The 15,057-nt window shown below is 40.8% G+C and overlaps 1 protein-coding gene across 9 annotated transcripts in view; it reads left to right on the forward strand.

Annotated features, from left to right (window-relative positions):
• Window positions 1-15,057, forward strand: part of shroom2a (shroom family member 2a) — a 77,359-nt gene that overhangs the window by 55,871 nt on the left and 6,431 nt on the right. For 3 of the 9 annotated variants that reach the window (XM_016550772.1, XM_016550806.1, XM_016550793.1), the window contains 6 exons: window positions 4,274-4,393; window positions 4,580-7,076; window positions 7,474-7,556; window positions 11,168-11,191; window positions 11,893-12,474; window positions 13,166-13,744. In XM_016550772.1, the coding sequence (XP_016406258.1) occupies window positions 4,274-4,393; window positions 4,580-7,076; window positions 7,474-7,556; window positions 11,168-11,191; window positions 11,893-12,474; window positions 13,166-13,744 (3,885 nt within the window). Of the gene's footprint in view, window positions 1-956; window positions 1,256-3,172; window positions 3,275-3,865; window positions 3,884-4,273; window positions 4,394-4,579; window positions 7,077-7,473; window positions 7,557-11,167; window positions 11,192-11,892; window positions 12,475-13,165; window positions 13,745-15,057 lie in introns of those variants that run through there. The other 6 variants (XM_016550744.1, XM_016550778.1, XM_016550786.1 and 3 more) reach the window with 5 other exon arrangements.

Below are 15,057 nucleotides of genomic sequence, written 5' to 3' on the forward strand. Positions count from 1 at the left end.
CCCCCGGAGCCGTGTGAGACACTTTTTTTTTATGGAAAGGTGCTTTTTATTTCACGTCTTTCGGACAGAAGTAATGCAACACCCGCTGAGTGCAACGATAGAGCTTGAAAGATCAAAGACAATTTTTAATATAACTCCGACTGTATTTGTCTGAAAGAAGAAAGTCATATACACCTAGGATGCATCGGGGGTGAGTAAAACGCAGCCTAATTTTTATTTTTGGGTGAACTAACCCTTTAATTAAGCACGGAACTTTGTAGGTCAAGCTCTGATCACAGCCAAGCTTCACTCTTGAGAGATCTGGTTTACAAAGCGAACAGGTTGATTATTTGAGATCTCTAAACTTGTTTTACCCAGATGGCTTTTGTCAGACCTGGAGTGATCTACTTGTCACATGATCCGTTTCGGGGGTTGGGAGGGTTATGGCTTGAGGTCAGTGGTCATGGTGACGTCTAGTGCCGTCAGTGAGTAGGGCGCCTCAATAGTAAACTCTGGTGTTGTGTAGTCCAGAGCCACTACTGAATATTCAGTGTTGGATTGATCAGTTTATGGAAATAAATGTTTTTCTCATCTGATCATGTTTTAAAATAAAACTACTTTTTCTTTTAAAATGTAATTCTATTATTATTTTTTCTTTGGTTTCGCTCCACTTCACAAACCAGTGCGCTTAAGACTGCAAAAATCAACCTGTTGCCATAGTAATAGAAGAAACAGAGGACCGCTGCACAAGAGGGGTTCAGTGAGAACATTTGGCCCTCTCGACTGCTCATTAGCATACAATCCCTGAGCCAATAGGGAAACAGAAGTTGCTAGATTGCTTCAAGGAGACTGGCTTTGACAACAGCCCCCTCCTCATTCCCTCCCCCCTTCCTTCCCAGGGTAAAATCACCATAATCCCTGTAGAGATCTGCCCTGACTGCAACAGTCACACAGGCATTGGAAGTCGATATGAGAGTGTATGTGCTATGGCTCGTATGATCAGCTCTCTACATGGGGCTCCTCAAGGCTACCTTTTTCTGTAGTCTTTCATATGGAAGAAGTGGATGGTTGAAAAGACTCACGCTGCGGTCCGGGACTGGCCGTCTATGGAGGGCCCTTTGTCCTGGCCTGTCTTTGATGTGAATGTGGAATGCGCTGCCTGGGGAGTCCACTGGAGCAAACCCGGACTCTCAGTACCATTTCATCCATCAAAGCGTCTCAGGTCTGCTCTTTTAGGGACCTATTTGGCAAACTTTCTTGCTTGAGGGATTGTTTGGTGAGTTTAAAAGTTTACGTTTTGCTGTCTGTTTTCGTCTACTGTCTTTGTCTCACACCTGTTGTTGTTCCTTTGCTTTTATCTTGGCATCTGTTTAGTCTTGTCTTACTTTACTGTTTGTGACATCTAAGCTTTGGTGCAGCTTGCCCCTCAGACGACTCGGGCCATGTGTAAACGAGTAGATAGTATGTTAATTTGACCTCATGAAACCTGTTGCATTTATCTTGGCAAACCAAAATCAACCTTTGATGGTTTTCAAACACTGCATCAGATCCTAACACTTATATTAGTAAACAGTAGCTTTTTTCCCTTTCAAAAGCTTGCTAATCATTCATGTAGGTGTCTTTGGAACACTTTTTTTTCATGTTGGATCATCCTGTGAATAAGATTTGGATGTTAACTCTTTACCCAAGCTGAATTATTTGCATCAGGCTTTGGAATAGGTTGTTGTCTTTCCAGAAGTGATTTGTTTGTTTTTGAACATGCCTTGTTCTGAAAACTTTGGTGGGGGACTTTCCGCCTGGGCGCCACTGATTCGGACCACTGGCATATCTGCGCTAGACCAGCTGTAGCCCTGACAATACGTCTAATGGAGAGAATGTCATTAGCATCTGAATAGCTAGCACCATGTGTGGCGAGCACATACACACTTGAAAATTTTACACAGGAAAAGAGAGCAGCATTGAGCGAAAGCAAAGGGTGTCTTTTGGGCCACTTTGTCCATAATTTGCTGTTTAATCTCTTCCGCCATCTTTTAAACCTGGGACAAGGACGTTACATGTACATCTTGTTTTAGACAACATCAGCTTGGGTAGCCAAAGGTGGTTTAAGCAAATGTTTTGGAGTCAAGGATATTTGGGTTAGCATAGTTTTTATTTTCCAAGTATTTCAAAGAATGTCTATTACTGTTTACTGGCTAGAGGGTGATTGGCACTTGACCTCATGGTCTAATGGAGTAGCACTGCATGTCTTTGACTGTTGTTCTAACCCCTTCGGTCTCATGGAGAGTTGCACAAGCTTGGGTTTTAGACTGTTGGAAATTCAAGGAGATGGATTTCTGTTTTTACAATTCTATCACTAAACCAAACGACTGAATTTCCGAAACGGCAGGAATGTTTTGACTCTCAAAACGTAAAGGTCACAGGTCAGGTGTGGGTGGACTCTTTAGTTTGGGGATATGTTGGGCAACATGCTGAGGAATGTTTCGTGCTAAACTCGTTGATGTAAAAGAAGTGGCAGGCAGTCTTAAAACATGACATCTACAGATCCTAGAAAGAGTTTGAAATATTTAACTTTTTAACTTTTTCTCACTTTTTTTGTGGCATAAATTTTGTCACATGTAGTGGTAGTGTTAAACCTCAACCACAAGATGTCTCCCTATGTCCACTATTCACACTAAGCGTTTGTAAGTTGCAGATCTCTGGTCAGTATGTTATAGGCATGAGGAGAGAGAGACTACTGTTTTGTTTAGTTTTAAGATTTTGTCCTTTATAAATCCTGCCTCAGTGCTGGCACTGATGTCTTTCTGAATGGACTTATGGCTAAAGTCTTTGCGTGCATGTGCTTCTGAACTAGGCATAGCCATTAAAAACACAGGTTTCATTTATGTAGACTGTCTGTGTTTTTCCAGTGTATTTTTCATACAGTATAACGTCTTAAGTATAACATTTTGTGGTTGTTTTGTCTGAATTGGTTATGTTTTTTACGCAAGGCTATATTTGTGTTTGTGTTCTTGCATATAATGCTTGACTAATTACAGACAGTGTTGTGGCCCATGCTAGTATGTCTGTATTTTCCCCATCACAGAGATGGCTTTTCATGTCTCCATTTGGAATTCAGCACTAGAGTCCCTGTCAAACTTTATTGAACTCATAGATTCCGACTATATGTGTCCCTCCCCCTTTTAACTCCCTTCAGGAAGATGAAAATGGTGGATATTGTAGCACAGAAAATGCCATCAGAGAGCGACGTGCATATGGCCCGGAGCTTTCTCACGAAGATTTTGCGAAGTTCCATGAGGTATGGTATCAATGTATCCACAAGAAAACCCACTTCTAATCCTGTACCACCCAGTCAAGTCATAATGATCTACAATCATATTCCCTCCATGGCCTTGTGATATCATCCATCAGAAGTTCAAATTTCCATCTATTAGTTTTCCACCCTGCATATCCTCTACATTTCTTAATCAAGGTTCCCACAATCATGAAAAACTAAATATTAGGGAATTTTAAAATTGTGATTTCTAGGCATTATTTTTTAATTCAGAATGAATTGAAAAAATAATAGAAAATTTTTCTAAAATATTTATTTGCTAGAAATTGCTCTGTATGAGTGCGGTCTCAATAAAATCATTTTATAAATCCTTATCCAGTTTGGAAATTTATTGGAAGGTGTGGGAACCTTGTTCAATCGTTCATTGTTTTAAGTATAGGTTGCATCAGTCATGTCTAATATATATATATATATATATATATATATATATGGACTGAACTGCTGATAATGTCATAAGGATAATGTATGTGACTTCTTTTAAGAGGCTCTGTTTAATTGTTGTGGCACTTTCAGTAACAATTATATATTATGTTTATTTCACTTCATGCATCCCAGAAAGAACCGATTTAAAGGGTATGTTGCTGTTATATGAGTGTTGAGAGTGTGGACTTGTGGTTTACAGATATTTAACTTGGTGTTTGTAGGTTTTTGTTAGGCTTTGCCTTTGTTAGTGCTTGACGGTTGAAAAACTCTGTGTTGATAGTGAATGACTGCAAGATTGGCATGCTCACAGGCTGCTTCTCTATCTCATGCCATGATCATTACACTACTTCCATAATCATCTACCGTGTTTTGACACTCTCCTATCCTTCAGAATTGTTGTAGTGCTGCTTGGTGATTTGTGTTTGCCATTCGTTTTGCAGCTTTTCACAAAACAACATTTTATTGCCTTGTTTTCTAATCTTTCCTCCTCTGCTCTACCTCTTTCTCTATCCTTCTCTCTTTCCCGTTTGCTGCCCACAGGAGAAATGAACCTATGAGCAGACCTCACTCCTGGCATGCCACCAAGTTCAACGAGAGCCATTCAGAAGCCAAAAACCAGTCCACACCCTCACCAGTCTGGCGAACAAGAAATGATGCAAGGTAATTGGAGAGACAGAAAATAATTTGTTTCTGTCTATATTGCTTCTTTCAGTAAAGATTTAGGAATGAAGGACTCTATTTTTCATTTTCGAATATATATTGAATGGCAGAAGCTTTTCATATGGCTTACTGCAGTTGCATTTGTTCATACAGCCTAAACACTCTTTAAATGTTTGTTTTTCTTAGTTCATTCTCCTCTGAACTCTCAGCCGGCTGGGAGCAAACAAATCTACGGAGAGAATCCGATCAGTTCAGCTCTTTGGGTAGTATGGACAGCCTAGAGCATAGCTCTCATCCCTGTCCACCTGGCCGTCTTTCCCCAAGCAAGTCCAATAATAACAGCACTGAACATTTGGGTGGTGGTAAACGAGACTCTGCATACAGCTCCTTTTCTACAAGCTCAGGAACCCCAGATTACACACTGTCCAAAATTAACGCTGCTTCCACTGAGAACATGCTGTACAAAATTAATCAGTGGGACTCAAGTGGCAGGCACAGCAATGGCAGACATAGCCAAAGCCTAAGCGATGGGGTACGACAAGATGAGAGGCTTGGATACTTGCAGCATCTCTCAAATTCAGTTAGCCATGAGATCCCAAAAGCTGAAGAACAGCCAGGCACTCGGCATTCAAGCTCTGGAAGAGTTAGTATTGGACCTGTCTGGCATGTCCCAGATATGAAGAAAAACATGGTATCCTCCACTCCACCTCCCACTCCACCGACACGCAGTGATAGTTTTGCAGCTACCAAGGTACATGAGAAGGGTTTGATCACAGGCTCCTCTGAGGGCCTTGGTGTTCACGCCCAGTTAAAGCCTCAGGTAAAAGCATTGCAAAAGGCAGGAGAAACTCATGAAAGCATGCAAAGGTCTCACCAAGTCAACGAGACAGGTCTTGAGGGTCGACGCGATTATAACCTGCCATCCAAAAATGATTCCTCAAATCCCTACATTTCATCCGATGCCCATCATCAGTATCCACACCATATGTCATCAGACAAGACATACTCCCTATCAACGACAGATGTCAGAGATAGACATCAATCCTATGCCCATGTTCCATACCATCCACGGCAGTACAGCGATGAGGGCACTTTCCACGCTCAAACTAGGACAATACCAGCACTGAAACCTCCATTCAGTGGCTACTTTAGCAGTATGCAGGAGCTGTCCACAAACAACCACATGCAACTCAATAGCCACAATCAAACTAGAAGGCCAGCTGCATCACTGTCCAGTCACGTTGGAGTTACCGCTCATCATATCGCTCAGGGAATGTCCCAGGCTTCTTTAGTGAGAGTTGATGACTCTAAAGCTTCTTCAGTCTTGGAAATGTCACACAGTGGACGGGACAGGATGTCCATAGGTTCACAAGGAGGAGCAAAAGACCGCTATTTCCCACCTCAGTCACAGCACCTTGATACAGATCATAAAGACAATAATGCCTCCTTCAAACAAATTGACATTTATCATCGCAGAATGATGAGCCAAAAGCAACACCATGTGTCTAGCTCAGATGAGCATTCTGGTAGTTATCCCCCCAGTAAGAAACCCGAGCACAGGAGAAGTGCTGTTCATCTCCATCTTAAAGAGTACTCACAACAACCCTTTCCAACTAAAAGTGAGTCAAAGATATGTCCCCAGAAAACACCTATGCTTTATTCTCTGGCCCAAGAGCACAATGACATGGAGGACTGTCAAGAGGAGATCAACAGTGGAAGTGCACAACAGGAAGCCCTTGACAGTCAGAGTGGCAAACAGGCAAGACGAAGTGACCGATTTGCCACCACCTTGCGCAACGAGATCCAGATGAGGAGGGCCCAGCTTCAAAAGAGTCGAAGCGCAGCCACTTTAGAAAGTCCGGTTGAAGCTGTGGAAGATCCTGCTGTCTGGAAGACCACTGGAACTTCTTCTCCCTCCTCGGATGGCTGCTTTTCCAGCTCTTATAAAGACCATCTGAAAGAAGCCCAGGCCAGAGTCCTCCAGGCTACATCCTTTAGGAGAAAAGACCTTGAGCCAGTCTTGTTTGAGCATCCAGGTACTGAGGGTCCCACTCGGAAAGACACACCTCTGCTTCCAGGTGTCTCAGAGGTCCCACCTAGCAAACCCACCTCAGGGAGTAAACAGGTGCTTCGCATTGGTAGCCGCAAACGGTTTTCTGCAGAAAAGAAAGTTCGGTCTTTTTCTGAGCCAGATAAAATTCATGAAGTAGGAGCTAATGAGCGCTCCAGTGTGCCTGATAATGCTGCACCCTTAGAAAATCGGCACAGATTATTTGAGGCAGCGGGGAAACCAGCTTTCCCTAAGCCTATGCCAAAGCAAAACCTGCAGATATCTGAAGACACCAGACTGTCCAAGTCTGGAGGCATGCATTATTCTGCAAGGAGTGACACAGCAGGGCAAAGTAACAGTGAAAGCTCAACCCCCATAGAACACCACCTTAACGAAGGTCAGGATGGCCCTCACTCGGTGAACCGACAAGCCATGCTAGAACAACAGCGACTTGGCACCTTTGCGGAGTATGAGGCCAAATGGAACATCCAAAGGAAAGCAGCCGAACCAAGAGTATCTGGACGATATCACTCCGCTGATAACATCCTTGATACAGGGAATGAGAGACAGAGTAAACCCACCTGTGTGCATGAAAGATCTAGATCCTCCCCTTCTGCTGACTTCTATGGGCAGGTTGGTTATTTCATATTTAATGAAGTTTCTCAGTTTTCAGTGATTTAATTTCATTGTTATGGTTCTAATTGGTGTAAACTGTTTTCAAAACATGTACTGTTTTTATTTAGAAACCATCATAAATCAAAAGTGACTTGAGTCTCATATACTGTATATCCCCAGTGAATAGCAATGATAGCAATATAAAGGCCAGAACTTAGTCAAACATTAAACTAAGTACAAAAAGTCACACCCTCAGACCCAGGAAAGTTGCAAGTAAGATCACACAATCATGTCAACCGAATAAGACCATAATTACAAAAAACCATAGTCTCAAACTAGCCGAAGTTAACAGTAGTTGAGATATATTAATACCTGAATGAGGAAGTTAAGTTTAAATGTATTATATTCCTCCCAGAAACTTCCAGTTCAAGAAAAGAAGTCAGCTGACTATTCCAAACCTGAGACAAATCTCTGCGAACAGGATAAGAATAGTACAAGGTGAGTGCTGTATTGCTATTTTTCCATTGCCTTGCAAGTTGTTTTAAAGAGTAAAAAGATAATACATAATTTTAATGTGCTTATTGAATATCACTCTGCACTTTTAAAGTAATTTATTTTTGTTATGATTATCATGATACTCCTGGGCATGTTTGAAACTAAATCAGACAACTCTTCCCTTTGTAATGGAAATGATACCAGTGCCGACAGTCCTGGCTGAGACTCTGTCGGTGTGTCAGTGAAACTATTCCAGTGCTAATGGCTCTGATCTTGAACTTGTTGCATACAGAAATCCACAGCTGGGCCATCAGTCAGCCCTTGTTGGGTCAAAGACAAACAGTAGACTCTTTATGGTCCTTGCAGCCTTGGGATTTAGCCCAGCTGTGACAGCACTGCTATCCTCACTGACTGGGCTTTGTTTCAACGAGATGGTTTTGAGGTGTAGGCATGTGAGTATGACGTAAGAAGTGTCCAATAAGTCCATTCATAATAAGGCCAGAGAGTAAAATAGCAACCTAAATTAAATTTTTGCTCTTCCTACTTCTGTAAAGGGCTTTTTTTTAAGGATTTTGCCCCATTTCAATATTTTAAAGTTGTAAAACTTTGCAAAGATGGGATTTAATTCAAGTTTTACTCTGCATGTGCGTGTAATCTAGTAGGTATTGCATTTTACCCTGAAAGAATCATAAATGGAAGCCCTGTACTCGTGCTATGGAGAAACTTCAATGCTTAATCAAATTTATAATGCTGAACATTCTGAATTTTAAAACCTTCTGGATGAAGAATAGAAGGCTTGTTTGTATATTTTGTGCTTGAATAATGTATCAAACTGGCACAGAAAGAAAGTAGCGTTCTACTTTCTTACAGTTCTACTGTTGGAGAACTTGCATCCTGATAGTATGGTTCACTGGGCATGAAATGACCTCCAGTTACCTTAGCAAGTTTTGAAATCATGTCTTTTCATGTCTAGCCTGTGAAACATGTTAAATTGATCCTGACTTACTTTACCTCTCACTTCTTTAATTTATAATCTAGAAAACACAAAATGAAAGAAACTGTGTCTTTTGAAGATGCAGTGTAAGGATAAGGGATTGACGGCTGGGATGTTATTCCATTTACATGCAAACTTCTTGGGTGGGGCTCCAATAGTGTGATTCAGATCAAATTGAATATGTACTCTCAATGTTTGAGATGCAAATTAAAGTTTCAGTTAGTTTACATTGCCACTAATTTGACTCTTTCTTTCAAAACAACAGCGACAAGATCATTTTCCAGTGTCACAAACAGCTCCCAGTTGTGTGTGTAACATATGACCTACCTGTTTATCTTAATTTATCTTAATATTTATCTAACATTTTCATTTTTATAAAATTATCATCCTTGGCTTTCCTGGGTCATTCTCTTAGACTTCTATGTGTAGACGTAAGGAGTGGCAAACTTGAATAAGCATGTTATCGCCAAACATTCATCATCTAAAGCCTTGTAAATTGCCCCCTATGAAAGGTTTTGTCTTGATTCTTGCTTGTAATTAAGGTGCTGTAGAGAGCAACTATGAATTATACCATAGACCTGCATCTTCACTTCATAGCGCTATGCGATTTCTTAGAAATCGTTGTTTAAATGTCCTGTCTCCCACCCAGTCATTTTACTTGCGTGCAAACATGCACAACTCAATTATAAATATCTAATGTCCTAGCTGAAAGGATTCTTCACTTCAGTAAGTGATATTGACAGAGACTTCTAATGTTAGAAAACCTCTTTGCAACTCTTGACTTTTATAAGTACAGCTAGTGTGGACTAAATCCAGTTGGAAACATTTAAATTGAGCTACAAGCATTTTAGCCCCACCCAGGTGAGACTACATATGTTCAGGGCTACAGGAAGCACCTGTCGCTGAGATGAGAACTCCCAATCATCAGAGGTGAGCGCTGCGTCTCATACAGTCAAGTTTCATATTTAATGCAAGGATTGCTATTTAGTTGTTTTATAGCAACTTTATATGGACAGCAGCATGAGTACCTGGATTATGGACTTCATATGGACAGCAGCAGCATGAGTACCTGGATTATGGACTTTTCAGTTTGAAGTCTTTCTGGTGAAGTTTGAGTCATCCTGAGTCTGTAAGATTCATCGTAAGAGGTGTTTTCTTAGTTTTTAGTTATCAGTTGATACTTTTCTTGGCTTCATTCTGTTTTTACTTAATTGGTGAATGCAGGTCAGTGTTTGCATGTAAAATGCTTAGTAAACTATGAAAATATAGAGTTGCTTATCCACGTGGAGAGATGTTTGGTATGTCTCTCCATTAGACATTTGACTGGTACTGGTAGATGTTTTGTCATATGAACTTTATCGAACAAGGGAAGTTGGCAAGAGACTGATGTTTGATTATAGGTGGGGTGTTGTGGACAAAAGCTTACATGGTATTATAGCGGAGACGTTCTGCATGCCAGTTCATGTTGAGATCAAATGCATGTGTTAGACACTATAGTATCAGAAAGAACCTGCATCCTACTTGAATGTTACCCATGCATGCATGCTATACTAATGACTTCTGCAATGAAAGCATGTATCATATAACATTGATAACATTGATTTTTTTACTTTTCAAAATTAATATTTTAAATCAGCAAGGATGCGTTAAATTGATATTTATATTCATATATTCACAAAAATATTGAGCAGCACAACTGTTTTCAACATTGATAATACGAAATGTTTCTTAAGCACTAAATTAGCATATTACAGTGATTTCTGAATCAGGAGACACTCAAGACTGGAGTAATGGCTACTGTAAATTCAGCTTTGCCATCACAGGAATAAATTACATTTTAAAATAAAATGGAAAATTGTCATTTGAAGTTTATATATATATATATATATATATATATATATATATACCTTCCAACAAGACAATGACCCTAAGCACACAGCTAAAATAACGAAGGAGTGGCTTCACAACGACTCTGTGACTGTTCTTGAATGGCCCAGCCAGAGCCCTGACTTAAACCCAATTGAGCATCTCTGGAGAGACCTAAAAATGGCTGTCCACCAACGTTTACCATCCAACCTGATAGAACTGGAGAGGATCTGCAAGGAGGAATGGCAGAGGATTCCCAAATCCAGGTGTGAAAAACTTGTTGCGTCTTTCCCAAAAAGACTCATGGCTGTATTAGATCAAGAGGGTGCTTCTACTAAATACTGAGCATTTTTCAGTTTTTCTTTTTTAATAAATCTGCAAAGATGTCAACAATTCTGTGTTTTTCTGTCAATATGGGGTGCTGTGTGTACATTAATGAGGAAAAAAAATTAACTTAAATGATTTTAGCAAATGGCTGCAATATAACAAAGAGTGAAAAATTTAAGGGGGTCTGAATACTTTCCGTACCCACTGTATATGTGTGTGTTACAGTATTACTGTTATACTGTATTTTTGATTGAATAAATAAAGCCTAGGTGAGCATAAGACACTTCCTTTCAAAACATTTTAAAAAATCTTACAGACCACAAACTTTTAACTAGTATAACGACTATCCATTCTACAGCTACTCACTACTTATTTGCTTTTCTTTACGCTTCTTTAATCTCTTTATGTCTCTTTCTTTGGAGCACAGCCACTGGTTCTATACATCCAGCAGGTAATTCAGTATCCTGTGTCTTTCTGTGCAGTTCAGTAGATTTTTAAATTGGTATAATTCATTTGCACATATTGACTGTGGGAGGCATCACTAAAATAATTGTACAGTAGAGTCTCTATCAGTTGACACATTTCTAATGTCGCATGGTATAAATATATACCGTCAGACCACCCATCTCTAATAGACATCTGTAATAGGTGAAAGCCTGAAAAAAATTTTTTATATCTTACTAAAAGTTACTTTCATAGGTTGTTGTAATATTAGTGAATTTTCTCTTTCCCAAGCAATTTTCTATAAAATATTCACACAATAGCCTCCTTATCCCTCCCTGGCCTCCATAAATCTGAGTAGACAAGGAAGAGAGTAAAACATAAATGGAAACAATCGAGATTAAGAAGGGAAATGCGTTCTCCTTGCCAGTTGCTGCAGGGGAAAGATCATTCATTCTCCACAGCATGACAGGCTTGTGGGAACAGAAATATGCTGGGTATGACAGCCAGCCTGGGAGTTACCATGGAGAGATGGTGAAATGTGGGAGAAATGTCTGCCTGCCTATCGATTTACGCTGAACACAGTGAGCCTTTGTGCACCAAAAAGGACAAAATAAATTCAGAGTCTGGGCCTTTGATAAATCTTCATTGGTTGCGTGCATTGGTGGATTGAGAATTTTACTTCAAAGCATTTCTCCTTTGTTTTCTTAGGTTACATGAAAAAGGATACAGTGAACTCGTATGCAAGGAGAAACCAGAAGCACCTCCTTTGGCTTTGACTGAAGACCTGGAGAAAAAGGCTTTAGATCCTCCATCCAGTCATCATAAAACTGCACTGCATTTCTCTGACCATAGCACTCGCAGTGAACCTTCAGCCCTCTCCAAAAACAAGATCTCTGTTCTCTTGCCCCATCTGGAGAAGTACAAATGCCCTGAGGGCACACCTCCTCCTCTTAGCAAATTTCAGGAAGTCCAGCCTGGATCACAAGGAGGAGTCTTGGCCTCACTTTCTCCTATCAACAATCAAATCTCCGCCCCTCTTTCAGTCTCTGTTCCCTGGAAGGGTTCAGAGCACAGCAAAGGGCCAACCAGGGAGGAGGAGCTACAAGAAGAGCTTGTGCCTCCTCCCTTTCCACCTCCTCCCCCTCCAGCTGTCCTGCCCACCCAACAAACCGCTGGCCCGACCCAGCCCACCATGGAGGGGCAGCGTTCACCCTCGCCCCAGTTTGCTCCCCAGAGGCTGACTGACAAGCCCCCAGTCTCTGTCTCCATACAGGATGAAGCTCCTGGAAGGTAAGACTTTCTTTATTTAGAGTTAAATTCCTCCGTTCAGGAATTCTTTCAGGTCTGTGCTGGAATTCAGGGAGATTTCCACTGGCAAACCACAGTTGGGCTCCTTAAAACCATCACTGGAAACTCTCCGTACAGCCCAGTAATTTAATGACAGTGCTTCTCTGACGGTCTCTTTATTGTATTCATGCACATACAAGGGGCTTATTCATATGTGTCCTTGCTGCAGATTGCCCATGTGTACTGCAGTTCTTCAGATCAGTCATAAGAGGGATACCTCCCCAGCCTCAACTAAAGACTGTTGAAGAATATAATTTCTGGGGCTTTGTTTTTGCTGGAATATGGGAACTTTTTAGCATTCTTACAGTTTGTAGCCATCAAAAGCTTGGAGAAAACCAAGGTTTTGAACTGGACACAGGAGTGTTTCAGTGATATAGTTGTATGATTATTAAATATATGCATGGATTTGGTCACAGGAGCTGACATTTTCCTGTATGCAAAGCCTACTAGCCTGAAGTAAAAGATCAAGTTTCATGTTTTTCCACAAAGATTATACCCATGAAAATGGTTTTGCCTGCCCTTATTGTGTTTATTATTTTGCCTAGTTTCCCAGTTTTCCTTATGTTCCATTTCTTTAATTCACCAGAATAATATTTCTATTTTCATTGTTGTTGTTGTTGTTGTTTTTTACCAGGATGGATAGGGTTAAAGATGAGAACACGTCAGTGAAGAAAGTTCCCATTAAGATTGTTCACTCCGAGAGTGACACTGAAAAAGAAAGTCGACAATATCTCGACCTACCCAGCGAGACCCCTGTCAGCTCTCAAGGACCTGGAGTAACTCCTCTTCAGAGTTTGGGGAACCCGGATCAGTCATACTCTCTGTTCTGTACTTACACCAGGCAAAAGGACCAGGGGCCTGGTCTGAGAGAAGCAGATATGGGTCCTCTGAAAGACCAGGGTCCACAAACCAACATGAACCCAGTATCTTATGCGTTACATGGCCTGCAGACGGCCCCTTCATCAGATCAAAGCAGCAACGGAGTGTCTTCACATCCCTCGCAGTCAGATGATGACGAGAAAAGAAAGGAGCTGGCTAGAGACATAATTGACATGGACAAGTCCCTAGTGGACATTTTAGACCAGAGTAAGCTGAAGACCACCATGGATCTGATGGAGGGGATTTTCCCTCAGGGAGAGCAGCTACTGGAGGAGGCCCAACAGCGCAGGAAAGCAGCACCTAAACAGCTCTCTCCTCGCAACTCTGTGGAGAAGTCAGTATATCTTACTTGTAAACTTTCTGTAATCCTATTTCCTACTTCAGTTTGCCAAATTTGTATTTCATTATTATGAGAATTTACCCTTAATTGCAAACTTGAGTAGGAAGACAGATTGAACTTGGGTGTCTGATGTTCCGTTTATTTCTTTTTTTAATCAGTAGGTCAGGGTTGCTATTGAGCCCTACCCATGTGGTTTTCATTAAAAAAAAGAAAAAGAAATCTGGGAAAGGTATTTAGTGAATATTTGAATTGTAGCCTGTAGTGCTGGGCGGTATGACCAAAAATTTATATCACGGTATTTTTCAAAATTATACCGGTTTCACGGTACATGACAGTATTTTTTTTTTCATGCCTGACCGGGTGTTAACCATATTTTCTACTGATTGAGAGAGGAAATACTGCAGTATATTGACTTAGAATGCCCTATTTTACTATCATGAACACATACAGCTGTTCCCTCACCATAGTGCAACAGTGAAAAGGGACCCCTTTCAAACAGTGTCGCGTTCCGAAGTGTATTGCGGTATTTTAAAAAATTAATATCATAACAAAAATAAACACCGGTATTCGGCATGAACCGGTATACCGCCCAGCACTAGTAGCCTGTCCAATTCTACTTTTTCATTCAAGTTATCATTCATAAGCATGGTTTATTTTTCTTGTTGCAAAACTTGGGCACTAACTCATCTAGCAATCTGACAGACTTTGTGTAAATCTGAAGTCACTGAAACAGAATGGCAAAAATAATTATTCTTAAACTCTCCCCTGTCTGCCATTGGTTAGGCAAACGGATAATCCCGCCTCACATCACTAGCTGCGTTTACATGGACCCTAATAATCCGATCGTAATAGGACTAGAAGCACAATCGGAATAAAAAAGTCACATGTAACCACGTCAATCGGATTGAATTGGCCAGATCCGATTAAAATTTCGATCGGATTGTAAGGGGTGGTTTATTCCTTTTGTAATCCGAGCAAGAGGACATGTAAACACTTGATCGGATTGAAAACTGAAACTGGAAAGTACTGCACATGTGCAGTGAAGTAAAAATAGCGTAATGACATATGACACGGAACAAGCTGTTCTTCCTGGTGAATAAAGTGTCATAAATGAGTGTCCCGTCATTCTAAAATTTTGCTTTCACTCAGCGTCTGTGAAGTGGAGCAGGACAACATCCACCAGTCCTTGTTTAAGACTCTCATCAACAGACGACTGGTTTTGGGTGCGGGAAGGGGCACTTTATAAAGCAGTAAAAGTAAGCAGTACAGCACAACAGTTCATGTGCTGGTCGTCGCCTAATTAGGAC

Source organism: Sinocyclocheilus rhinocerous, unplaced genomic scaffold (assembly GCF_001515625.1).
Source record: "Sinocyclocheilus rhinocerous isolate Xijiao unplaced genomic scaffold, SAMN03320098_v1.1 scaffold1182, whole genome shotgun sequence".
Taxonomy (NCBI): Eukaryota; Metazoa; Chordata; class Actinopteri; order Cypriniformes; family Cyprinidae; genus Sinocyclocheilus; species Sinocyclocheilus rhinocerous.